The 26,076-nt window shown below is 35.2% G+C and overlaps 2 protein-coding genes across 11 annotated transcripts in view; one reads left to right on the forward strand and one right to left on the reverse strand.

The window, feature by feature from the left end:
• The window catches only part of PCDH7 (protocadherin 7), a 425,601-nt gene that overhangs the window by 53,474 nt on the left and 346,051 nt on the right, over positions 1-26,076 (forward strand). The window contains exon 2 of one of the 10 annotated variants that reach the window (XM_047719080.1): positions 10,325-12,182. The exons of the other annotated variants lie outside the window; for them this stretch is intronic. Coding sequence (XP_047575036.1) covers positions 10,325-10,402 — 78 coding nt within the window. The 3' untranslated portion in view covers positions 10,403-12,182. Of the gene's footprint in view, positions 1-10,324; positions 12,183-26,076 lie in introns of those variants that run through there. 10 annotated transcript variants of the gene reach the window in all.
• On the reverse strand, positions 15,137-16,283 carry LOC125093870 (histone H2B type 2-K1-like). Its single transcript, XM_047719601.1, has 2 exons — positions 15,888-16,283; positions 15,137-15,159 (listed from the first exon to the last, which is right to left on the reverse strand). The coding sequence occupies exons 1-2, from the start codon at positions 16,273-16,275 to the stop codon at positions 15,137-15,139; spliced, it is 411 nt and encodes a 136-aa protein (XP_047575557.1). The 5' UTR covers positions 16,276-16,283.

Below are 26,076 nucleotides of genomic sequence, written 5' to 3' on the forward strand. Positions count from 1 at the left end.
AGTATAGCCTGTGTTAAGAATATTGAATTGTATTTAAAGTCGGTATGACTGAATCTTTTAAAAACATATTTCTTCTCACATTCTGGAAGTTGCTTAGTAGTAACTGAAGTTCTGTTATTTTTCAATCTATTTTTGTAATCATTATTTTGCATTTTGTTTCTGCCTTGCTTTCACTTTGTCAGGAACTGTAGGATGAGAATGACGATGCTCACAATTCAGAAAAGCTAGAGGTCTCCCAAGTGTAACACTTAGTGGTTCTTTGTTAGCCTCTGGGACAGAGAATGTTGACAAGTACATTATAATAGCTGCTACAGACATGAACTTAGGAAGAGTAACCGTTGTCATCTTTCAATGTCCCATTTCCCTGTGAATTTGTTCTTTTTCAATTTAATGGCCTTTAGTGAATGCGTTGAAAATAACATTTTGGTTATAAGATTATTGTGTGGAAAACTCTACTGAGCTAAGTCCAAGTGTATCTCTGGAAACTAATCAGAACTGTACTAGATTCATTGACTTAAGCCAATCTGTCATAGTCATCTTTTAATTTATTTCCACACATTCTTCCAAGTTCCCATTCTTGAATAAGACTGACCTGCAAAAAAGAATAGAATGTATTTTATAATGTATGTTTGTTCTGTTTTCTGACAACATAAGTATTTTGCGTAAGCCGATTTGCTAGGAAGTGACAGCTTTGAAAAATTGGACATAGGAGCTGCTGGAAGCATTTCAGTTCCATGCAATCTAAATAGTGCAGAGGGGAAAATGAAATATCACCATGTTTTAAAGATGACAGTTTTGTCAAAGATTCCCTTTCACGCTTTGGCTTAAAACAAATGGAGTAAATCAAGTGTATCTGTTCAAAACATACATGTGCTCTCACAGAGGAAGCACTTCTCAGGAGTGTTTCTTTAGAGAGAACCAATGAGAGAACTCTCTTCATAAAGTGTATCATGGGTTGGGAAGTCTGTCATTTTTGTGACCTAATGATGAGTTTGGCACATTTTATGATCAATGAGATTTCATAAGAACTGCCTTTAAGAAAATAGGAAAACATAGTTTTAACACTGTCTGAGTATAGCTTTGCTAACACATATTGGACGTTCTTCAGGAGTATGATAGTGTAATTATTATTTTGGTGAGTGTGTGTCTGTGTGTGTGTGTGTGCATGTGAGACTGTGTGTGTGTGTGTGTGTGTGTGTGTGTGATAAACAGAGCAAACAAGATGTTTTTGTTGATTTATTTGACAGAGAGTGGGAGTGGGAGAGGGAGAAGCAGGCTTCCCAGATGTGGGCCTCCATCCTAAGACCCTGGGATCATGACCTGAGTCAAAGGCAGACTCTTAATGAGTGAGCCACCCAGGTGCCCCAAGCGACAGTTCTAATAAACCTAAGATAAGAAACTGAAATTTTTATGGGTATATCAAAAATGTGATCATACTGTCTACCTAAAAAATGCTGCTGGATATACTTAAGAGGTATAGCTAGTTTGACAAAGCCTGCTTTTAAGAACAATGTTATCACTAATTGGAGAGGCAGTAGAATGGAGTCTAGTTAAGAGCACAGATACCAGGGTGAGACTTCTTAGCTTAAAATTTCAATGCTGCCATTTTTTTTAGATCTGCAATTTGGAACAAGTTAATTTTTCAGTTCCTGAGTCCCTTCATTGTTAAATGGGATTGATAATGATACCTACTTCCTAGGGACCATGTAAGTTAGCCTGAGATCTCATAAACATGCAATAGAATGTTATTATTAGTGATTAAAAACTTTTAACATGTAATGAGGCCAAGAATAGAAGCAGAAATTAAAAAAAAAAAACAATTCAGTAATTTAAGCTCAAATTTTCCAGAAGTCTATAATATATAGATTATGTCCCTTTTAGGACAGTCATAAATGAATAATGATTACATTTTTAAATTATTATTAACAAAAGAAACACTGTTCATTATCACTTATGTCTTATACATATCCTGTAATATATTTTAGGAATTATACTGTAAGAAAATCACTGGTAATTTCCATCTTTTAGATTCCACAGTTACTCAGTTAACTGATTTCATGTTCACAGGTTTTTTTTTTTTTTTAATGCTATGTCAGAGGTAGTTATGTCTTGTAAATGAATGTGTATTTTAATTATAGTATGCTCCAACTCACTTTTTGGCAAGAGAGGTTATGTTAATACTGTTATTTCCTGAAACAACTTCCATTTACTATGATACATTCATTAATTCTCTGTTCATTGTGTCCTTAATTTGTCTCTTATCAAAGAGATACCTGGTAGTATGCTTTATCTGGATTATCACCTAAATCTGTTCCATAAGAAAGATTGATTCATTATGCTTTACACTAAAAAAAATCTTATAACATGATCTATTTAATACATTTTACTTCATTTTAAGGGCCTATCAGCTTTTCATATTAATGGGATTGTCATTTTTATATATGGTAGGATTCTTGGTATGGTTTGGCTCCAAGCCATAATACCACCTATCCTCTTAACTTTTTGGAAACATTGACTTATTTTCATTGCATTAGTGCAGACTTAATTTTATTTCATGTCCAAGATGACAAAGGTCATTTCATTAGGCACCTCATTTGCCTTCCCTCTCTGTAGTTTTTTTGGTATCTTATACTAAGTATCATTAAAAAAAAAAAAAAAAAGTGCTCTGCTTCCATTAACAAAAAGTGAGCAGAGAACAGAAAGCCAATTATTTGCAGCACATAAAATCCTTATGATAATTTGGTAGACTTTAATTAAACTAATACATCACACTGCACTTATAAGACAAAGGAACGAAAGAGAAGCAAATAATCTTTTTTTTTTTTATTCTGTTAGGAAACACCATATTGCTTTTTGATTAAGTGCTTTAAGACTTGTGACCTATTTTAAAGAGCAAGATTTACTGTCCTTTTCATAGAAGGCATATTTAAAAAGTTCTGTATCATATGAATTGGGACCACACCCCCAAAATTTGAAATGAAACTATAAAAAAGCTTGGCTTCATTTATTAATTTCTTATGAATTTTCAGATTCTTCAAAATAAAGAAAGATTCTGCAAATTTAGCTGATGCAGCTATGTTTTTATTACAAGGAATTTGGTTTTGATATTTACCATATTTTGCTTATTTTTTGTATTGTCATTTGTTCTTTTTGATGAGTGCATTGCCATTATTAATGTGAAGTGTAGTATAAATTAAAAGGACATCTATACAATTTATATATCTTCTCTGCATTTCACAATGAGAACGTAGTAGAATTAGAGATACTTGAATAATCTCATCCCAAAATCTTTGATTTAAGTTGTAATTTTCATAATCTGAATGGAAATAAACCATTTCCATTGAATTGGGAGTGAGGGCATTAAGTTTTAATCCTAGATCTTCGGTGTAATATTGGATATGTCTTGTCACTGCTCTGGGCTTCGGTATTATTACTGGTAGAACGCAGTTTGGTAGAAGGTGATTTCCTTATCTCTGCAATTATCTTTCTACATTAGTTATTAATGCAATGTCTTTCTGTGTACTAAACATTAGCATTTTATTATGCTTATATCAATCCTGAAATCAGTGCCACTTAGTATTTACAAAAGTATTTATGAAAACATTTTTAGAAATTTCTAATTATAAGAAAGCATAACATTTTGAAGCAGCTCAACCACAAATAATATTAAAAGAGAATTATATTCAGTTTAGAAATCCATCTGTTATTAACCCAAGGACCACATAATCGCGGTGCCCGTTCTTAAACTGTTAACATAGCTCCTGTAAAGCTGGAAACAGGGTGGCTGGACTTTGTAATTTTGTCCTTTCTCACATTTACTTTTTCAAGACTCAATTAACTCCTTGGGCATTTTACTTCATTTCCTTGTTAGTGGATCAAACTCTTAGTGAGTTTATCCATCACCTGGAAACATTTTGACTACTTTCTACTCTTTGCAGTGAGTGTTTAAGACTCCCCAAGTAGCTCTCAATTTTTCAGGCGCACGATTGCAATTTCAGGGGCATTTAAGAACAACCGAGTTTGCTATTCACTTCATCTTCTCATTAACATCCAGTCCCTGTTCAGACAACTTATTGCATTGTTGCATGAACACTAGCCAGCGCTGCTCTTGTTTCCAAAAGTGGCCAATATTATGGTCTGAAGAGGATAATGATGATGGCTTAAGTTTGCATCATTTTACATTTTGATTATGAGCTTTAAGAATGGAAATGCATTAATGCTCAACTTTGGCCAGATGTAATTAGAACTGTAAAGCTAGGATCCATTTTAGTGTTTTTGCTTATATGGTATAGTTTTTCTTGTTGAGCTCTGTTACTCCCTGGTTTGGGAAAAGTGTTTCTTTAAAAGATTTATTTAAAGGAAAAATAAGAACAAAATAAAATTATGAATTAAGACACACAGGATTTAACATTTAAGAATAGGCTGTTCTAGAGTAGGAATCATCAAATACTTAATTAGTTTTAACAAATATTTGTTTTAATTGCATTCTCTGGCTTCTGACAGTTAACTACATTTTTCTGTGTATTTCTCCCTCTTTTTTTTTTTTTCAGTGAACCAAGGGATTTTATTTCCTTTTTGCATTTGGTTCTGTGAATGAACCTTTCATCAAAATTTGAAATACATAAATTAAATATATTTTAATACAGTTAATTTGCATGTACAGAGATTTAATTATTCAGGTAAAAAATATCCGGATTATCTTTTCTTTTAGTGGGTAAAATCAAGTATAGTCCTCATTCTTCTCTTAGATGGTATAACTATTTCTAAAATGCTAGCATGAGGCTTTTATAAAGAAGACATCTTTGCAGACAATATACATTGACTTTTTCTCCCCAAATCTCCTTTTAACTCACAGCAGTGATCCTAATTCCTTTCTTTTTATCTATCTATCTATCTATCTATCTATCTATCTATCTATCTATAGTTTTTTTAACTTTTTTCTGATTACTGGAGTAATATACAGTTGTTATAACAATTTAAATATAGAAATGTGTGTCTTAGAATGTAGAAATCTGCTATAAACTCCAAAAGTAATCAATGTCTGTAAAAAGGTAATGTTCTATATTTAAAAAAAAAAATGTTAACCACAGTATACCTTTGAACAACATGGGTTTAAACTGCTTGGGTCCACTTACATGCAGACTTTTGCAGTCAGCACTATAAATGCATTTTCTCTTCCTTATGATTTTCTTTTGTTCGTGTATTTCTAATTTAGGATGTTCCAGACGGTTTTGTTATTGTTTTTATAATTATCACATTGGTTTTTCCTACATGAAGACTTAAGCTAAGTAGAGAAAGTAGAGAATATACCTCATTGTGTTGCTGAATGGGAATATGGAAATCTCTGGTTTAGGCAAGGGAATCTGCTCACTCTCTCCTGACCTCACCTCATATGTGCATCACAGAGTTGCCTCTTCTCCCATAGTCTGCCTCATTTCTATAGATCTCAAGCCAACTCTTCCCTTAAGACCCAGCTTAGGTTCAGTTAATCAGTGAGTGCTCAGCCTGCTGTCCTCATCACAGTCTCCTCTCACTCTTTGAAGGTCTCATAGTTTTTACCTACTTGGCCCTTCTCTCTTCCTCCCACTGTTTGTAATCTTTTACATGTATGTATTTGTATGTTCCTTCAATAAAAATTTCCTCAGAACCAGGACTGTGCTTGATGTTGCTTTGTATTTCCTGCCATACCTTCTGTAATGTCTCTTACCTGATTGGGCTCTATAACCTCTGGCATTCTGCTTAACTCTGAGATTCCATGATTGTAACAGTCAGTGGATCAGAAAATATTGATTGCTTGGCTGTCCAACCTAAGGCATTCTTTTGTTAGGGCCCAAATCATTCATTTTCTTGAAGTCAGGGCAAAGTACTTATGATGAAGAATCGGTATGAAATTATTTAGCCCCCTTCCTTCCATGGCCGGTTCAGTGGTTGACTCACAATCTGAAAGTCTTCTTTTCTTAAACATGTAATCCAGACTGTGCTAATGAATGGCCTTTGTGTGTGAGTGTGTACTCTCATGGGTGGATGGGGATAGGCTTTCCATTCTTTGATTGGATAGAATTTGTGTTGTCTTTTTTTCTTTGGCAATTTAGACAACTTTTGTGTATTTGAAGTTGTGTTCATAAATTGAAACAATTATGATAGAATCCTGAGTATGATATATACTTAGTTTAGGAAGTTTCCGTAAGTTTGCTTTTTATCCCTGATGGCGAAAATGGAGACATTTGCAGTTGTAACTTAGCTGTTTACTTTTAAAAGATTCAAAGTCAGATAAAAAAATAATTATGAGAAAATACAATGTAGGGAAAAAAATATTTTATTATGAGCCAAAAGTCTTGGTTTAGGGCCTTGATTCTTATCTGTGTGATTTTTGTAAGAAGATTAAACTCTCTGAGCTTCAATTTGCTCATATGTAAAATGAACAAAATTGCAATCTCTACTTCATGAGGACTTTGTGAAATAAAATTAGTTAAGTGCAATCTTGTAATAAACATCTATACAGGTGTTGCAGTAACTAATAATTAGTATAAATTATGGTTTGGAGTACATCACTTACAAAAATCAAAAGGAAGTAAAAGAAAAATACTGTCCAGAACTGTCCTCCTCATAGAGCTCCGCTCACCCAAACCTATGTTTAGGTTATGTCCTGTTTCCATATCAAATGATTTTCTAATATTTAAAAAAGTAGCGGATAAACTGTCAGTGCTGATAGGTGGCTGTGCCTTGGTTCAGCTATTTTATTATACTGTTGATGCTTGAAAATAGGAATATCTACTTCCTGTTCCTGGATTACAGAAACTGCCATCAGTATGGTTCTCCCTGCCATGGAATAGACTCTGTTCTTTATGTGATATCTCTTTCTTTTCTCCAGATTTGAGAATCAGTCAAGGAGAAAATCATGAATATTCATAGCACTTTTTATATATTGCCAGCTATATACGAACACATTCAACAGATACTTGTATTTGATCTACACTAATTACATAGCTGTGTGATTTAGTTTTGAAGTATATCTAATAAAAATAAGTAGAAAAATCGACACATATTCCTTTCATAATATATATTTCCTTATTTATTGTTTTGAGGTGTTTGGGGTTTTTTTTTTTTTCTTTTTTAGAATTAAGAGCATATCTCTTCTTTTGTGTGAGTGTTCAGAATATTCTTGCGCCAAAATCTGAATCTTATTTCTATTCTCTGCATAAATCAGGTTGCTTCTCCTAGCACTAGTCACCCATTATTGGGAAGTCTGGGAAAAAGAACATAACTTTGATAAGTTAACTTTTTACCAATAAAGCTCATTAATTAAACTCCCAGGAAATAGAAGCTGAGTGAGATATCGAAATGGCCTTGTAGAAGGTGTTCCAGAATGACTTGATTCCATCTTACTCTCCCCACACGTGCTCACCCATACCTGTGTGTATGTGTGTGTGTATGTGTGTGTGTGTGTGTGTGTGTGTGTGTGTGTGACAGATAGACAGACTTACTGTTGCCTGGGTGATAGAAAAAATCGAGGAGAAAAGTTGAGAGGCAGAGACAAAGGCTGTGTCTATACAACTTTGTCTGAATTGGACCTGACTGAAAGATTGGTTTGGCCGGATTTGGTAGAGCCTTTCTCCTCAGTGGCAGTGATCTGAAAATTGCTTCCAGTGCCATTTTAATTAGCTGATTCAAATAAAAACAAATACATCTTGGTAACATCCATTTCTACCCTGACCGTCACCAATGACAGGTTTCAGAATGGTGATTCTTAAGTAGTTCTCCATGAACTCATAAGTGATCTGAAGTATGCACTTTTGCTTTTAAACATTAATCTTTAATGGTAAGGAATGAGTCCATTTTTCTTGCTTTAGTGACAGGTGAATATTAGTGCCCAGATGCATTTGTTCAGTGCATCAAAGCTTAAAACCACAAAAACACAAAACTGGCTCCTACATAGTTAATTTATGAAATGAATTTTATGAAATGTTATTCTTCAATGACATATTAACATGAGAATTTCATTAGGCTGCATGGTTGTATGGTGACTTTATTACTTCAATGCATTCTATGTCTTGGGTGTGTTTTTAACTTAAAAGTATGTCAGATCTTAAAAATAGAAAATGAAACATTTTGACACCTCTGATTTCCTAATGTTTGTTTTTATTGCTTTACTTATGTGTTCATTTATTAAAAACCTTGTAGACAAGTTTACATAGTACATTTGCTTAGAGAAAAGAAAAGAATGACTGTTATATGGGAATGATTAAAAAGAGAAGGTAGTGAAATTTGAGAAACTTTAGGTGGCTAGACAATTTAAGACAGAATTACAGAAGGGAAAAATGGGGAAAATAATATGCTAGTAAAATAAAGAGGAGTTGCTGCAATTCAAGAAAGATCTATTCCCTAATCATATGACAAAACAGAAAGTCAGCAATAACCACAATTAATATTTTGGAAAAATATTTCCAAATATTACAATTAGGTAATAGTAATACTATGATGTGACAAATAATATAATTTCTTTAATTAGCTATTCCAAAACATGCATTCATTCATTAAACCAATTTTCACTGAGGACTGACTATGTGCCAACATCAAGAAATGTAACAATAAACAGAACAGAGGTGTCATTGCCTTCAGGGAGCACACTGCAGCCTTGAATAGGATGTGAGAATTAATTGGGGGACTTCATGGAAGTAGTTAAATATTTGATAAAATGTTATCGCAACACATCACATATAGTAAGAGTACATAATAGGAAGGTCTAATGTAGTGTTGGCATGCATTATGGCTACATCATTGTAGTTGGTTTGAGGATAAAAAATAAAAATTGAAACTTTCAAATATTTAGCTTTCACTTATTAATAAGCATTTTTGAAATGATATGGGCAGTCATATAGCTTGTGTAAAATAAGATAAACTATGTTCAATCTTAAAGTTATGATTTAAATTAAGAAGATTCACTTACCAGTGATGCCTTGGTAAACATGTGTTGCTTGTATAATTGGCCAGAGCATCCCAGGCTATGTTAGCTTTTATAGAGCTGCTACAGAAAGGGAAAAAAAAAATATATTCTTTTCATTTCTAGGAAAAGATAAAAATTAATTAAAAAAATTACAACATCTTAAAGCTGCTTAAATTTATACAGCTAATATTGATAATCTGCAATTAGGGCAAGTTTAAACATTTTCCACTCTTGGATATGAACAATTAATTTCAAAATTAGACATTACTTGTTTTGGCTTTTTTTACACCATTTATTTTGAAAAATGAATTGGTCAATTATTTCATGAAATAAATCACCTATTTCTTTTCTAACTTTGATTCTCGTGTCCTGATGCTTTTGTTACATTGGAAATTAGGTGGAATATGTCTCTTTACTGATTCTAATTGTTAAGGATTGTTAAGGATAAATAATTTGGTAGTGGATGGTACCATAGAATATTCCATAGAATTTTTATTCTGTGGAAGTGATTTATTTTGTCTTTTTGGCAATCTTCAAACTTTGTAGAGGTTTTACTAACATCAACTGTGCCATAAAACTAGAATACAATAGTCTGTACCTTCTGGCACCGAGAGCAGAAATCAGCCTACTGGTCAGTCTCAAATTCAGAGAAATATTTAACACTATTTAAAACTGACATTAGCACCAAAATATTTTGAAGGAAAATTACCATCACTTTTATTTGTGCAACTAGATACAAAGTTGGAAAACATTGTCCTTTTAGGGTCAGGACTTTGAAGGGTAGAGTAATCCGTCCTTGACCTGAGATCAGCAGACCATTTATTGATAGCATGTAAATTGCTCAGATTTCTGTAAAGAGACTGCGAGCTATCTAAAGATTGTGTTTGGAGACAAGAGAGCTACTTTGAAGGGTGTGAACACACGGATCAAGCTCACGTTCCTGAGATCTTAGGGATTTATAATGTGCAAAAGCTGTAACAACAAAATTACCATTTCATTCTTCTTTGTATTTGTCATATAAACAGCTAGCAACCCCCAGTAGCCTGCCACTGCTCTTCTGGTGACATTTTCATAGACTTGAGAAGCTTGAAGCCTGAAACACAATTAATTCAATGTTTCTTTTACCATGCAAATATCTCTTGTCAGAGATGGCATCCCTGAGATTAGCCAGCAGCATTGATTTAAATGCCCCAGGGTTGTTAATTGTAGCTAAGGGTTATGTCTCTTTGACTTCTGAAAGAGGTTATGGCCATTGCAAATACGTCTTAAGGAAGGAAAGAATACTATCAGCCAAGATGTGCACCCAAGCTTTGGAACTAAGCTAGCAAGACCCTACTCACATCCCTGTAAAGCAGACATATATTTTTGTATTTTTTATAGGTGGATACAGTGCAGACCACGAACCCCCTTGGCCACATTGAGGAATCGTGTAAAATGAATGTATGTGCTCGTAAGTGAAACATATGTAATGTTCCAACTCAGTGTGTTGGACCCTAATAGACTTGGATTGTCTTGTGTAAAAAGAAATCGATTCCCAAGAGGCAGGACCACTATCTGATTAAAATGAAGCTCTGATTTTGGAGAAAACTAAAATGGACTTAAAATAAAATCTCTGCAAAAAGGAATCAAACTATCCTTGGCAAACAAACTAAAAAAAAAAAAAAAAAAAAAAAGAAAGAAAGAAAAGCAAGCTCTCAATATGGAATAAAGGAGGGATGTGAGAGAGGTTTTGCAATCTTATCAATTACTGTGGAGAAACAGAATCAAATATCGTCATACTCAGGAGTGTGAAAAGAAGAACAGGAAGTCCTTTTCCTTCGGTTTGCACTTGAATGGACTCAAGCAAAGAGTGGAGACATATCTTGTTACTGTTTATAGTTAATAATGTGGAGATTAGTATAGATGTGATTTCATTTGTCTTGCTTGAACTAATTGGATGCATTATGTAGAAATCACCTGAGCCTGTGCTAGATCAACAAAGAAAATGGAAATGTATACCTCAGGACTGAATTCTGGGAAAATTAGACTGTTCAATGCTCTTTAACAAGGAGTTAAGAGGAAATACTACTGCCAGTCAGGGAAAATGAGAAACTAGTGGACAGGAAAGAAAATAAAATTTAGGTCATTCTGATACTTGTCGTAATATAATTTATTACAGTGTAAAAGCAGAGGATAGATCACAGTATATCTCACAGAACTTTTACACAATTTCTGATTGAATTTAGGGTAAACCACATAAATGGTCAAGGAATGTATGGCCATTATATCAATAGGAAACTGGCCTTTAAAATTTGTGGTCCTATGCATTCATGTATGCAGACGAGGGCTTTTTTATTTTGCTGAAGGATGAATTGCATGCAGGAAGTACCTCTTTACATTATAGTTACTTGCTCACCTGAAGATACTGTATAAAGTCTAATTTTTGTATGGGTATGAGTGTATGTGGATGCATTTGTGTGTGTGTGTATGTGTATAAGTGGAAGGAGGTAAAATTTAATGGTTGACATTTGCACTTTGGTTTGTTGCCTAGAATGTAAAGAGGTAGAGTAAACTGTCTTAAGCCATTTCATATGTGTAATCATTATTAAAGATTATTATTCACATGCAAAGCCATTCTGATATAGAATGACTACTGCAAAGGCTCTCCAATTAAGTGTAATATTTATTGCCATTGAGTCATTTAAATTAAGTAGTACCAATGTTTGAAAATGAGAGTGGGCTCCTGTGAAATTGTTTGAAGACAGTTGGAAAATCCTATTACACTCTTTCAGGCACTTCACTTAGTGACAGAGGATATGAATCGTGGGTGTTCTTATAGAAGATATTTGGGAAATATTTGATTTTTAATTAAAACTTTTTAATCCAATCTATAAGTTACAGTTTTTTTCACTTTTCTTCAACCTAAATTAATAATAAGTAATCATATATTAACATAGATAAGATGTTAAATATTTAAAACAGATTGACATATTTTTTGTAGTCACCATGTGCCATAATAATTTTGAAACTATTGTTCTCTGGTATTTGTATTCATTTCTCTTTATCTTACTGATTAACTTTATAGTAAAACTTTTTACCTCTTCTTTCTATGTGACAATCAACTGAAGTCGGTACCCTATCTATATACTATTACAGGGATTTTTGTCTTTATGCTATTATAAAAATTATAAGTCTATAAACTGTATAATTCTATTGTATTGAATATTTTTCTGTGACCAAAGTAATAAAAAAAACTGCTTTATAAGATGACTATATTTCCTATTTTCATAATCCTTTAAAACAACAGGACGTAAAATATGCTCATGTTCCTGATTTTTGGAATACAGTTGCCACATCTTCACAATTTGAGAGTGAAAAGCTTAGCCACTTTAGATAAAGAGAAAAGGTTGGGCAGAGATAAGGTTTGACAGAGATAATTTCGAAGGTGTGAAGAGAAAAGTACCCTGAACTGACTGAGGAGTTTTGAGGTCAAATTTTGCTCTGCTAAAGAGCCAGACCTGATGAATAATTTTTTTTTTTTTTTGAGTTCTTAGGAGTTCAGATTTCTTATCTATAAAGGATGAGTTTGGATGGTGCTGTCAATTTTTAGGTCATTTTAATTTAAACTTCTAAAGTTTTGAAACATTGCAATGTGACATTTCATACTGATCGTATTAATACTCAATAGTGATCATTAGTATTAAGGGAATTCCATGCTTTTCCATTTAAATTGACCTAAAGCTGAATGCACGTCTTAAGAGCAAGGGAAAATACTAATTCATAGTTATTACTGTGCATCCTTAGTTTGACTCAGTGGCAGGATGTACTGAAGTATAAATAATCATGTTCTGGGATCAATAGGTATCTCTAAGTTAATTGAACCAAGAGGCCCCCCAAGTACAAAATCACTCAATCTGTAGCAGAGAAAACCCTTTTTGTTCTGCACTGAGTTGAACACATTTCCTGGAAGCATATTAAAGTGCCAGAACCAGTTTTTCTTGCTCTTTACCCCCCAAGGATTGATCAGCACATGAAGGTCTCTTTGACTTCAAAGGCATTCTGGGCTTGGATCAGCCTGGTTGGGTTCAGAGGAGAAGGAAACACTAGCCCCTGATGTTTACTGCTGTGGGCCTTTCATCCTATAGTCCTCTGCTTAGGAGAAGCAACAGGCAGAGGAGTCTTGTAACGGTTATAATTTCAGAATTAATGTTTAGTCATGAAATGCCTCACTCAGAAAAACAGCACTTTTATTTTAGCTTCCAGCCACTACTCCAACTGGGAAAGGTCAGAGACACAGTATGAAGCAAAGTGAAAGCATATACAGGATGTCAATTTGGGGAGGAGGGTGCATGCTAACTTGCAAAATGTGTCACTTTCCAAATCACAAAGGTGGCATGGATAAACGTCAGGGATCCTTAGTTAGAGAACTGGTCACACTGAACGTTTTTTCATTTTGGTGAAACTTTTGGTCATTTATGGAACCGATTTAGATAATAAAATTTAATTTTGTCAGTTTATTCTTCCTTATACAAGATTAGGGATTTAGATGGGAGACCACCTACCAAGCCTCTCCCATGACCCACTATAAGTAAAAATTTCATTAAAATATGAAAAAACTTTCAAAAATATTATTGAGGAATAAAAGACTATGCTTTTCATTTTAGTTCTGGTTATTGTTTTTTTGTATGCTATTATTCCACTTCCTGGTTTTGATAAATACAAATTATTTGAACAGATTTTAGTATTTCTTTGATAACTATTTATTATTTAAAAATGTTTAATGTTTTAAACTTTGTTTTAATTCCAGTGTAGTTAAAAAAACACTGTTGTAAACAAAACAAAGCAAAACAAATGCACTGTTTTATTGGTTTCGGGTGTACAATACTGCACTTCAACAATTCCATGTATAACTAGGGGCTCACCAAGATAAATGTGCTATTAATCCCCTTCACCTGTTTCATGGATTTATGTTACCAAGAGTCATCTCTATGCAGACGATATATTCATTGCTCTATTAAATATTTATATCAGCCTCATGAAGCAGATACCATTATTGTCATATCATCTGTTTTACAAATGAGGAAAATTAGCCACAGAGAGCTTGGGTAAATTTGCAAAGATACAAAGCCGGCAGGAGGTAGAGCGGGGCTCTGAGTCCTGCCATTCTGACTTCAGAGAGGCTCTAGAGAGGCTCCGCTCAGCAAGTGGGTCAAGGAGCTCTCAAGCACTGCAAAAGATGGGGGTGCAAGTCAGGTTCTGGAATTATCTCAGGGTACGGAAGTGGAATTTTTTTTTTTTTTTTGGTTCTTTCAGATCACACATCTGTTAACATGAGTGTGGCAGATTCAACATGCATGACCTAGATGTGAAAGGCATTCTGAAGTTCTTAGCACACAGAAATATTGGATAAAGATGGAATCTGTGATAGAAAGTCTGCTTTAAATATTGGAGACAGGGAAGAAGAAATTCTTTTCTAACTTACTTGTTTTGTAGGCTTAAAATATGTGACCACATACTATTTGCATCAAACATTATTCGAAAATGAAGGCTGTTATGGATTGAGGCAAATAACAACAGTATTCTTTGAACAAGGAGAGCTCACGGTCTAATGGGAATTCCAGCCACACAGGCTAATTATTACAAAGCCATGTGCTAAACGAAGGACTATGATAGTAGCTAAGAGGGCAATGTCGGCAATCCAGGTTGCCTGGGTTTGAGACGTGGTTCATAACTTGACAAACTGAGTGTCCTTTGAACAAATAATTTGACTCTGCCTCCATTTCTTCACGTGTAATATAAAGTTCATCACCACATCTATGTCATACATTGATTGTGATTATTAAATGAGATTTAGCCAGGTAATGTGAGTATGACCTGACAAGGACTCAATTTATTAATTTTGTTATCTTGTTTTATAGTTAACATATGAATAGGGTGTAGTTGTTGCTGACTGAGATGTTCATGGGCTAAAGTAAACTCAGTATCATTGTCACTAGTGAAATAAAAGGCACCTCACAGAAAAGGTAACTCTGAGCACTTGATATACTTCATATACTATGGCGTGAAACTCAGCAAAATTGTGTGGGTACAGGTTCTCCAGGAGGATTCTTCAGTTCCTGATCTGCTACAATCCAAATCTTAGAGCGCTGTGAGCTGCAGTCTTTTCAAGTATAGACAAGTGAAAGGAAGCTGTGAAAACTGAAATCAAACCTGTCACAATCCAATGATGAAAGTTCCTAAAAGGTCAAAGAACAATTTTTGAGGGATCACTTTATCTATAATCATAAGGGAGTATAATTTTCCCCAGTAGCTTAAAAATTGTGAAACCCAAGAATGATTATTTGCCAGATTATTTTAAGAACTAACGATGATGCTGATTATGATAACCAATCCATAAATAAGTAGCTGTTATTCTTTGCAAATATTTAATTAGTATCTATTATATATGATGAGGGCTTTCTTTTCTTTTCTTTTTTTTAAGATTTTATTCATTTATTTGACAGACAGAGATCACAAGTAGGCAGAGAGGCAGGCAGAGAGAGAGAGGAAGAGAAGCAGGCTCCCCGCTGAGCAGAGAGCCCAATGCAGGGCTCCATCCCAGAACCCTGGGATCACGACCTGAGCCGAAAGCAGAGGTTTTAACCCACTGAGCCACCCAGGCTCCCTCTTTTCTTTTTTAATAAAGATTTTATTTATTTATTTGACAGAGATAGAGAAAGAGAAATTCCATCAAAGCTCTTCTATTTGGAAGTACTTTTTCAAGGGGAGCTGTAAGCAGAGGGAAAGGGAGGAGTAGACTTCCTGCTGACCTGGGATCCCAATGCTCAGGCTCAATGCCAGGACTCTGGGATCATGACCTGAGTTGAAGGCAGATGCTGAACTGAATGAGCCACCCAAGATGTCCCATGCTTTAGTTTTTTTTTTTTTTTTTTTTTTTTTTTTTTTTTCAACGGGAGCAGTTCACTCTTTATTAAACGCTCGGCCCCGGGACACTTGGAGCTGGTGTACTTGGTGACGGCCTTGGTGCCCTCGGACACGGCGTGCTTGGCCAGCTCCCCGGGCAGCAGCAGGCGCACGGCCGTCTGGACTTCCCGGGAGGTCAGTGTGGTTCGGCCGGAGTACTGGGCCAGCCGGGCAGCCTCGCCAGCCAGACGTTCGAACACATCATTCACAAACGAGTTCATGATGCTCATGGCCTTGGAAGAGATGCCGATGTCTGGGTGCACCTGCTTCAGCACCTTGTAGATATACACTGAGTAGGTTTCCTTGCGCCGGCCTCGCCTTCTGGACTTCTTATCACCACGGCCCCTTCGGCCCCCCGGCTGTGGCTGCTGGCCATGCTCCGAGCTCATCCTGCAGCTCCTCCTTCACGCTTTAGTTTTGAAGTCCTTTATTAAGAGAACATGTGCTTTGTGATAAATACTAAAGATGAGATTTGAATGTGTGAAATATAAACAAAATAAACACTGGCAGGATTGAACTGGATAATATTTAATGTCTGGGAGCTCGGTGGCTTTCATTTTAAACATTGTAATTGGCTAAGCGTGCTGGAGAGGATAAAACAAGTAATCATTAAAAATGCTGTTTTGGGGGCGCCTGGGTGGCTCAGTGGGTTAAGCCTCTGCCTTCGGCTCAGGTCATGATCCCAGGTCCTGGGTTCAAGCCCCACATTGGGCTTTCTGCTCAGCAGGGAGCCTGCTTCCTCCTCTCTCTCTGCCTGCCTCTCTGCTTACTTGTGATTTCTCTCTGTCAAATAAATAAATAAAATCTTTAAAAAAAATGCTGTTTTGCCTATTTGAAACTATGTGCTGGATAAAACAGATTGCTAAGTCTGACAGGAAAATCTAGAGCTCAGAAACGCTCTGTGTTCTTGAGAACACACAGCATTGCTTGTGAAAACATGAGGAAGTTATAGTTCCATTTCACAGTTTAGCAACCAAATATCTGAAAAGAAACAGTCAACTACAGATTTTTATTAGGCAATCCATTTCAGTAAGTTTTAAGTTTTTTTTTTTTTTCATGAAATAGTGGACTACTCTATGTACTTATGGATGCTATTACAGCCATAATTATCTACCTTATGCTTCTTTTTGTGAATTACTAAGGAAGAGTTAAGATTAATGTAATTAAAAATGAATACCTTCCTAGACTATATCCTTAGACGTTAGGGGGAAAGCGAACAGGTTCTGTTTTAAGAGATTGGAGTTTTGAGCTCAGCCTGTTTTCTAATTGCTACTGCCCAATTCTGTCAGTGAAAATTCTGTTCTGTCTCAATAGCAGGTAAGGGGACCCCAGGTGTCTCATCTTTCTTCTTCTTTCTATATCTGGCTGTTAAAAGGCGGGTCTGCAAGGATTTTTTTTTCCCTCTCCTGTATGTCAGGCTCATGAAAGAAGTAGACACTTGGTATATGCATTCTAGAAAGATCAGAAACTGGCTGCCTCCTGATAATACATTTCAAGTGGATATAGTGCATTCTAACTTTATGCTGGTTGACTTTTTAAAGTCCCTGAGTTTTTATTACATAAAACTGTGCCCTGTTTTGAACCCCAAGTAGAAGCTTGATTGTTAAAGTCATGTAATTGAAAAAAGTCTGTGTTAAGAAAGATACCGATACTGTTAAGGAAACAATTTTTCCAATGAGGTTTTTTAATAAAAATTCTATGATGGCTAGTCACATAAATGTCTTTGAATTTGGATAGAGATGTTTGTGAAAATGTTTATGAAGATGAGCTCCAGCTAGTCCTACTTTAAAAGAGGTTATATATTCAAATGAATATCAAGAATCTGTAAATGCAGCATCTTTTTATCTTTCAATAAACCAATTTTAATACTAGGAAGAAATGCAACACATATCTTGTACCAAACCTCCCTAGTAATCATGTGCTCTTGTCATCTGAGATTAACATTCGGATTAAAGAACATGATTAAAAGATTCTAAATTAGCGGTTACCAAGTTGAAATGGCACAAAAGTTAAAACAGTGTAATACAGCAATCTATTTCATGCAATATATTGCTTATACCAATTAATTAGCAGTTTAATTAGCATGATGTTTCATGTTGTGACCTAAGCCATTGTACTCCCAATGGGTCTAGTGGAGACAATGAGAAAAGGAAGAAAGCCTTAAGACTGTTGATGGTTATGTTACAATGGACCAGAATTAAAAACAATTTTTCATTTAGGGATGCCTGGCTGGCTCAGTTGGTATAGCATGCAAATTTTGACCTTGATGTCATGAGCGCAAGCCCCATGATGGGGGTAGAGTTTATTAAGAAAAAAAAATTTAAAATGTTTAAAAAAATAATTCTTCATTTTAAAATAAAAGAACATGCATATCCTTTTTTCTTTCTGAACACAGAACAGATTTGTTAAAAAGGATTTTTATGGTATGAAATACTCCCCTGAATTAAAAGCATATCAAATAACTGAATGTGCAATAGCATTAAATGAACGTATTTTAAGCAGCAAGTGACCACAAATAAATGCCTAAAGGCTTCACTTAGATAAAACAGAAATACCTCTCACAATTTTGAGAGCAAACATAAAAGATATGTATTAGGGTGATCATATTTTTGAATATATAATGTGATTCATAGGATTCTATTAAGGGCCATTGAAATTACTTACAAAGGATTGCATTTTGGAAAGCCACAATGGAACTCTGCCTTTGGACAGGCCCGAGCAAAAAAATATGCATCTTAGAAATAATTTATCAAGTGCATGACATGAAAGGGGTCTCTCATCCTTTCTTCCCTACCCAGAGAGAACATATTCAGATTGTGTGTGTTTGTCTTTATTACATAAAATGGAAGTTTCTGTCGAGCCAAAGACAGTCATCTGCCTGCAGATTGGTTCTGCCTTTTAACAGCAGCATGAAGAATGGATACAGTTGTTATGAATATTGGGCTGTAAAGCCCAACAATCTTCTGGAGGTGATTTTCTTTTCATTCTACACTGCTGACAATTCAGAAGACGCAAAGAAATAAAATAATTTAAGGATCTGACTAATATCCCTAGATTTTGTCAAGCTTTCTTTCCCAATCATGAAATCTGTTGGCTTCTTTCACGGCTATGTAATTAGGCTATTCATTTCCTTTGAGCTTATGTACTATAGCAGGTCCAGAGCTCTTCTTTATTCCCTTTCAGAAATTGTACCGTAGCCTCTATCGGGAGTTAATGTATGGATGCATTTGGAACATTGTTGGTTATTATGTCGCTTACAGATATTTTATTGTACACAGAACTAAGTATTCATGGAAGTCTAAAGTCTCTGTTATGCAAAACCCTATAAAGAGAAAGCTGGTTAAATTTTATTTTTTTCCCCTGACTTCCCTCGTTTAACACATCAATTCAAATTGCTCCTTTTTCATTTAGTAGAAATTGTCTACAAATGGAATAGAAAGCCTATACAAATTATGGAGTTATAATTGATCATATATAATCACTTGTAACTTCTACTTTCTAAAATAAGGACAAATTTGCATTTGTGATACAAAATAATTCAGTAAACAATTGTGCTAGGGTGATCACAAATGTGTTTCCAAGATGTTCCTAAACGTCTTTTCTTTTTAGTTTCATAGTATCGTATCTTCAGGCAATCAGAAAATTGCAATTTAATTTTTGCTCTGAGAGTTACCTTGTAATGATCTGATCTGAGTGATCTTTCAGTTTGAATTGTATTTACTAAGAATTGGAATTTCTCTGTTTTGTCCGCTCTTGGATTTCCTATGAAAACAATTTAAATGAATTAAATACATTGAATGAATTGAAACCTATGAATACAATTTAAAGGGATATATAATTCATAAATTAAAAGAACACCAATTACATCCTAGTCTTTGAGACTTTGAGCAACTTAATCATTCCTGTATTTAAACAAAGGTAATAACAGTCTCATAGCATCATTAAGCAATGAGGATGAATTAATATACTATGTAATTTATATGTCATAGAATGAGTTAATATACACCATTTATTACAACGGCCTGGCATGATGTGAGCCAGCATAAATAATAGGACTATTAAAGAAGGCTCAGAACTGTGACACAGGTCACATAGGTTTTCACTAGTTGAGCGCTAGTTGAGCGAAGCAGTTTTAGTGCAATTCAAGATGGTGCCTGACACATAGCGGATGTCTCTAAGTGTTATCTGCTACTAAAAACAGACAAATGGAGGTGCCTGGGTGGCTCAGTCATTAAGCGTCTCCCTTCGCTTAGGTCATGATCCCAGGGTCCTGGAATCAAGCTCCGCTTGGGCTCCCTGCTCGCCGGGAAACCTGCTTCTCCCTCTCCACTTCCCTTGCTTGTGTTGCCTCTCTCGCTGTGTCTCTCTCTGTCAAATAAAAAAATAAAATATTAAAATCTTTAAATTAATTAATTAATTAAAAACAAACAAACAAACAAACAGACAACTAGGGTTTCCAGAGTTCTTATACTAGCCACAAGTTAGGCTAGGGTCCAAACTGTGTATGTATCTGACTTTAAACCTGATTTCCTTAAGCCTTTACAGGGATCTAAACTTGATTTTAGAAGTAGTTGTCTGGGGCGCCTGGGTGGCTCAGTGGGCTAAAGCCTCTGCCTTCAGCTCAGGTCATGGTCCCAGGGTCCTGGGATCGAGCCCCGCATCAGGCTCTCTGCTCAGGAAGGAGCCTGCTTCCCCTTCTCTCTCTGCCTGCCTCTCTGCCTACTTGTGATCTCTGACTGTCAAATAAATAAAGAAAATCTTTAAAAAAAAAAAATAGAAGTAGTTGTCTGGTAGAGACTTCACAACCTTGATGAATAAGCTTTCTGTTTAATGTGACTTTGAAAATAAGTTTTTTAACTTATTTCGAAAATGCAGATCTGGTTATAACACATGAGAATATAATAAAAAAAATGACAAATTATCAACGCATACTTGAGCTTTTTCTTTGATTTAGAAATATTCATTGAGGAGCACCTGGGTCGCTCAGTTGGTTAAGTGTCTGCCTTCTGTTCAGGTCACCGAGCCCCACGTTGGACTCTCTGCTCAGCAGAGAGTCTGCTTATCCCTCTCCCTCTGCCCCCACTTGTGTTCTCTCTCCCTCTCTCTCAAATAAATAAGTAAATAAATAAAATTTTCATTAAAACAAACATTGGGAAATATGCAACAGCTGTATTTATTCATTTTCTAGTAGACTTCAGCTGGGTGTTTAGGTAAGCTTATAATCCTACCTTCACTTCCACTGTCTTTGAGTATTTGGAATTCTATTCAAATCTAGGGTGTCAGGCTGGCTGGAGAAGCACCTTTTGCACAGTGATGTGCTCTTCTCCATTACTGCCATGTCGTTTGGATTGCCATTCAGTTTGTTTAACTGTGAGGTTTGGGAATGCTTTATTTCACTTTTCCCCAAATATTTTGCTGCAATTTTTTTCTCTTAACTTATCTTAAGAGATATGTTACCATTGAATCTTTAAATTGACTACTTTTCATGTAGGTTGGGTGTAAGGTTTACCACTGTCCTGCAATAGTTTCCGTTATTTATGTTCAGTTGAATTTGAAATTGATATGCCCTAATGACTGTGATTAGAAGTTATTCCACTCACTGTGCCATCTAGCAATATTGATCATAACAGTATGTCATTAAAAAAAAAAAGGAGAGCGAGAGAGAGGGAGATAAAGAAAGAGCTTTCTCTCTCTCTCTCTTTTTGTGTTGCTGGTAACTGTTCAAAACTGTGAAATAAAATAGATCATGGTTAGGCATGGAAAGTAGAGTTGAATTGTTATTAGTGTTTGTGTAGAAATTACATAGACTGGATTGAGATGTTACACTGAAAGCTGAACTATTACGTACGTTGCTGCCCAAAGTCTTGCAAGGATAGGCCAACTTGCTGCTTCTTTAGGCCATGCTCGGGAACACTTAGTGCCTATTAATTTCTAAGAAATAAATTTTAGATTCCTTAATTTAGAATAATTCCTCTGACTCTAATCCTCCTCTCCCATTTTTGCTTTCCATTCTTCCTTTTCATGAACTCTTACGTTTCAGCTAAGCCTGGTAAGTTTTAAGTGACTTTACCTGCTCTACCCTTTCCTACCAAGTTTATTTTCACCTATACTACTACCTCTTCCATCAATTCTATGTCTTTCTACTTTTACATGAATGAATCCTACCTTCCCTCTTTTCCTGGTTGCCAAGTTGTTAGTGCTAATTTTAAGCCACTTTATCTGTGTGATTTTTAAAAAAGATTTTATTTATGTATTTGACAGAGAGAGAGAGAGAGATCACAAGTAGGCAAGAGGCAGGCAGAGAAAGAGGGGTAAGCAGGCTCCCCACTGAGCAGAGAGCCTGACACAGGGCTTGATCCCAGGACCCTGGGATCACGACCAGAGTGGAAGGCAGAAGCCCAACCCACTGAGCCACCCAGGCACCCCTATCTGTGTGATTGTTATGCTACCTGACTCTTCCTATTTCTAATGGTAGGATATTTTGTGCATGTAAGTGTAGATGCATATTATTTCTTTCGTACACTATAATCTCTTCATTCGGAAGGTCCTAGTCTGATTCATATTTATTATCTCCTTCCAGTTTTTAGTAAAGTGCCTTGCTTATAGAAGATAAACAGATGCTTGATTGAATTCACTTGATGCAATAAATGGGAATTTTATGTGATTCTAAGACATCCAATAAAGTGTATAATACTAGTCATTCAATACATACTTACTGAGTTCCTGCACTAGATTAGGTAGTGAGGTTATTGCATTCCTACAAAGTATCAAATACTGGGCAACTCAGATGAGGTGCTATGCACATACTCAGGGCACATATGTATATCACAAGCCACATGATCTCTGTTAAGTGTGCATTCCTCTGTGTTACTCAGGATCTGCTCGATTGCAGGAAATTTTGTTACTAAGATAGATAGATATGTGTTTCCCAGATGTGAGAACTACATGGTGTCAAAAGGAAGGCACCTCTTCTGGTGGTCAACAAGTAGGTGGCAAGGCAGGATGGTATACAAGGAAGCTGGAAAATAGATCAAAATGTATAAGGCATTGGATGCATGTTAGGGAGACACAACTTGACGCTGGGAGAAATGGGACTCAGACAGCAGAGGTCTTTAAATAGACAGGTGAGCGGAGACCCTTATTTGTTAGGGGAATAACTTTCAAAGTGGTGTGAAGGAAGCACCAGAGAGGGAAGAGACAAACAACCCTAAAGGGATTTGTGTTGCCCTTTAAGTGAAACCTATTTCTCCGAGGCTCGGAATGCTGTGCCATTAGTTGCCACACTTTATGTGGACTACAAAGTTGTAGAGACAACTGCTGTCCTCAGTCATTTCTTGGCATCGGTACAGTGCTCTGCCCTAGAGATTTATTTCTTTAGTAGAGGAGTTACTATAATTAATACCAAAATAAATATATTTTAATGCATGGTTTCTGAAATCAATATGCACGAAACCATTCTTGGAACATGATATTCAGTTCAACTTGAACTGTTTATGTGTGACAATATGGCAAGTCTTTATGATGTTTCCGGGATAGGTACAAAGTGTAATTTTAATATAAAATTCTTTTTCTCCAATACGGTCGAAAGAGACTTTCTTTGATGTTAAACAATGATCTCAAATAAAGTCATGCTTTGGGGGCTATCTTGAGGCTGAAGACTAAAGAAATCATCACTCACCAAATCCATTTTTACTACTATCATTGCCGGAACTCACTGCCCAAGCCCTAAGCTGATAATAATAATTTTATTTCAGAACTTATCCAGAAGTATTTTTATTTTTATATCTTTTTTTAATTTTACAGCATATTATTAAAACATTTTCAATTATTTCTGTTTGCTTTCTGCTCTTTGCGGTTTTTAAAAATATATATTTATGCCACAAATAGGACAGATATGATTTTCCCAGTCCTTTAGTTTATGGGATTTGCTCTTTTCATTTGAAAAAAAAAAAATACTTCATAGGATTTCATTTGTAGTAAGACAGTTCTGGCAGTTCCATGACAGTGAAATTTTAAGCATCATCAATATTGAAGGGTACAGGCTGTGGAGTTACTCTTTCTTTCTCTCTTTTTTTTCACCTTTAATTCCAATTAAAAGATATCCTATTAGACTAGATGCTTTCTGCCTCGATGTTTGCTGTCTGATCTTTGACTTGCAATCAAGGAAAGTCAGATTCCTTCTCTTAGAGCTGAAAGGGTGCATAACCTGCCAGGGGTTATCTAGTGTTTCAAGAATATAGAACTCCTGGTCTATGAATAATGATTAACTTGTGGTACTTATATTGTTAAATCTTTCAAGAAAAGTGTCTTGTAAAGTTATTCTGTGTTACTGGAGCCAATCTTAAGATTCCACATAAGGCAGAGGTTGCACATACCATATGTATGCAAAGTGTTTCACCCACGATTCCATATATAAATATCCACATTCATAATACACAATTTTCAAAATACCTGCTTTATGTTTTATCATGAAATTTATGTAAAATCCTGTATAAATCATATTCAGTATAATTCATCATATAATTTTTTACAAGAGATTGTATTTCTGCTTGAAATTTTTATTGTTTTTGATAGGTTTCAGAAGGAATGCCATCATGCCTTTAATGTTGCTGTTACCTATGGTGTGACAACTTAAAATTTTCTAGGTAATATCACTATGAAAGGGTATAAACTCTGATATAACATATTGTCAGAATATCTTAGTAGTAGATATAATTTAGGATTTTCTCAATGCTTGCTTTGTGAATTCAGAATATTACCTTTATTGATACCATTAGTAATATATATCAGGAATACTAATGTCTGCTTTTACTCATGTACTGACTGGCTGAAGCATTACCCAATGGAGTATAAAGGCATAAACGTGTTACATTATTTTGATGGCACATATATTATCTGTCTATCTAGATATCTATCTATATAAAATATTTTGAAATATATATTTCCTTCGCATACAGCATGCATATATTCAAATATATGTATTTGAATATATATATATGTCTATATATGTATATTTCAGAATGTATTTTCTATTCTGAAGATCAACCGAGGGAAATAATTACTTGATAATAATTATTGAATATAAGTTTTAGCCCAGAAACTGTGTTTGAGCTTGGGAATGTAAATATGGGAAAGATACTATCAGTGCTTTCAACAAACCGAGAGAGTCAGATGTGTTATAAGTGCTATAGGATGACAAAGTGAAGACATTTGGGAAATGTTTCATGACAAGAAACTTTTTATTCAAACCTTGTAATAGTTAGTAGTTCACTTACACTCAGCAGGGAAAAATGGCATTTCAACTGGAGAAGATATCATGAGCTAAGTAATGAAAACATCACAATTCCTTGTATATTTGGTAAAAGTCACATAACCCAGTGTGGTTAGAGTATAGGAAACATTGGATGGGTGGCTCAAGATGAACTGGAAAGAACAAATTGGTTTCTCTCAAGAAGAGCCTTGAATTTTATGTCTAGCTGTTTGGGTTTATATTGTAAGTATTCAAAGGTCACTGAAAGTTTTCGAGCAGGGTTATAACACCGTAAGTGTTTTAGAATGATGGCTCTGTTGATGGAAAGGAAGTCAGGTTATAGTTAAAGTACCAGTGAAAAGGAGACTAGTAAGGGAACTAGTACATTCTGACAAAGCCTCATCAAGTGATTCCAATGCTTTCTGTGGAGAGAGATCAAGTTGTGAATGGACAGAAGGATGTTAAATATTTGGTACACAATTGGAAGTTGGAGAAGAAAGGAGAGAGAAAATAGGGGCAGAAAAAAAAATTTGTTTCAGATTTTTATTTTTAATATTTTCATTAAAAAAGTGGAATTTGGGGGGAAACGTGGAATTTGAAATGTAGGAGAATAAGACTGGGAAGGGAAAGAATTAAAGAGTTCATGTACGTTTAGTGACGGTGACTCCACAGAAGTATATGAGTTCCTGGGGGAATACAGGCAGAGTGAAAACAGAAGGAGGCAAAGGGCCAATCTTGATGAGCCATAGTGAGGATAACATAAAGGAGAACCAAAGTAAATGTGGAATCTGGAGAAGCTGTGTGATGAAAAGCAAAGATGGAAACGGTGTCAGTAAGAGTGGATTAGACATACTAATAATAACAATATCAAAAGTTATTATAATAGCAAAAGTTGACTTACCTATTATTAGGCACTAGATTTAACACTAAAAAATATTAC

The sequence above is a fragment of the Lutra lutra genome, chromosome 2, assembly GCF_902655055.1.
Source record: "Lutra lutra chromosome 2, mLutLut1.2, whole genome shotgun sequence".
NCBI lineage: Eukaryota > Metazoa > Chordata > Mammalia > Carnivora > Mustelidae > Lutra > Lutra lutra.

What these genes read in the sequence shown, in the direction of transcription:
- LOC125093870 (XM_047719601.1), bottom strand. Translation starts at nt 16,275, where the DNA reads ATGAGCTCGGAGCATGGCCAGCAGCCACAGCCGGGGGGCCGAAGGGGC. An exon ending in GGCCGAGCGTTTAATAAAGA is followed by an intron (nt 15,160 to 15,887) that starts GTGAACTGCTCC and finishes TTGACCTTTTAG; the next exon opens with GAACTTTCATCATTGGATTG.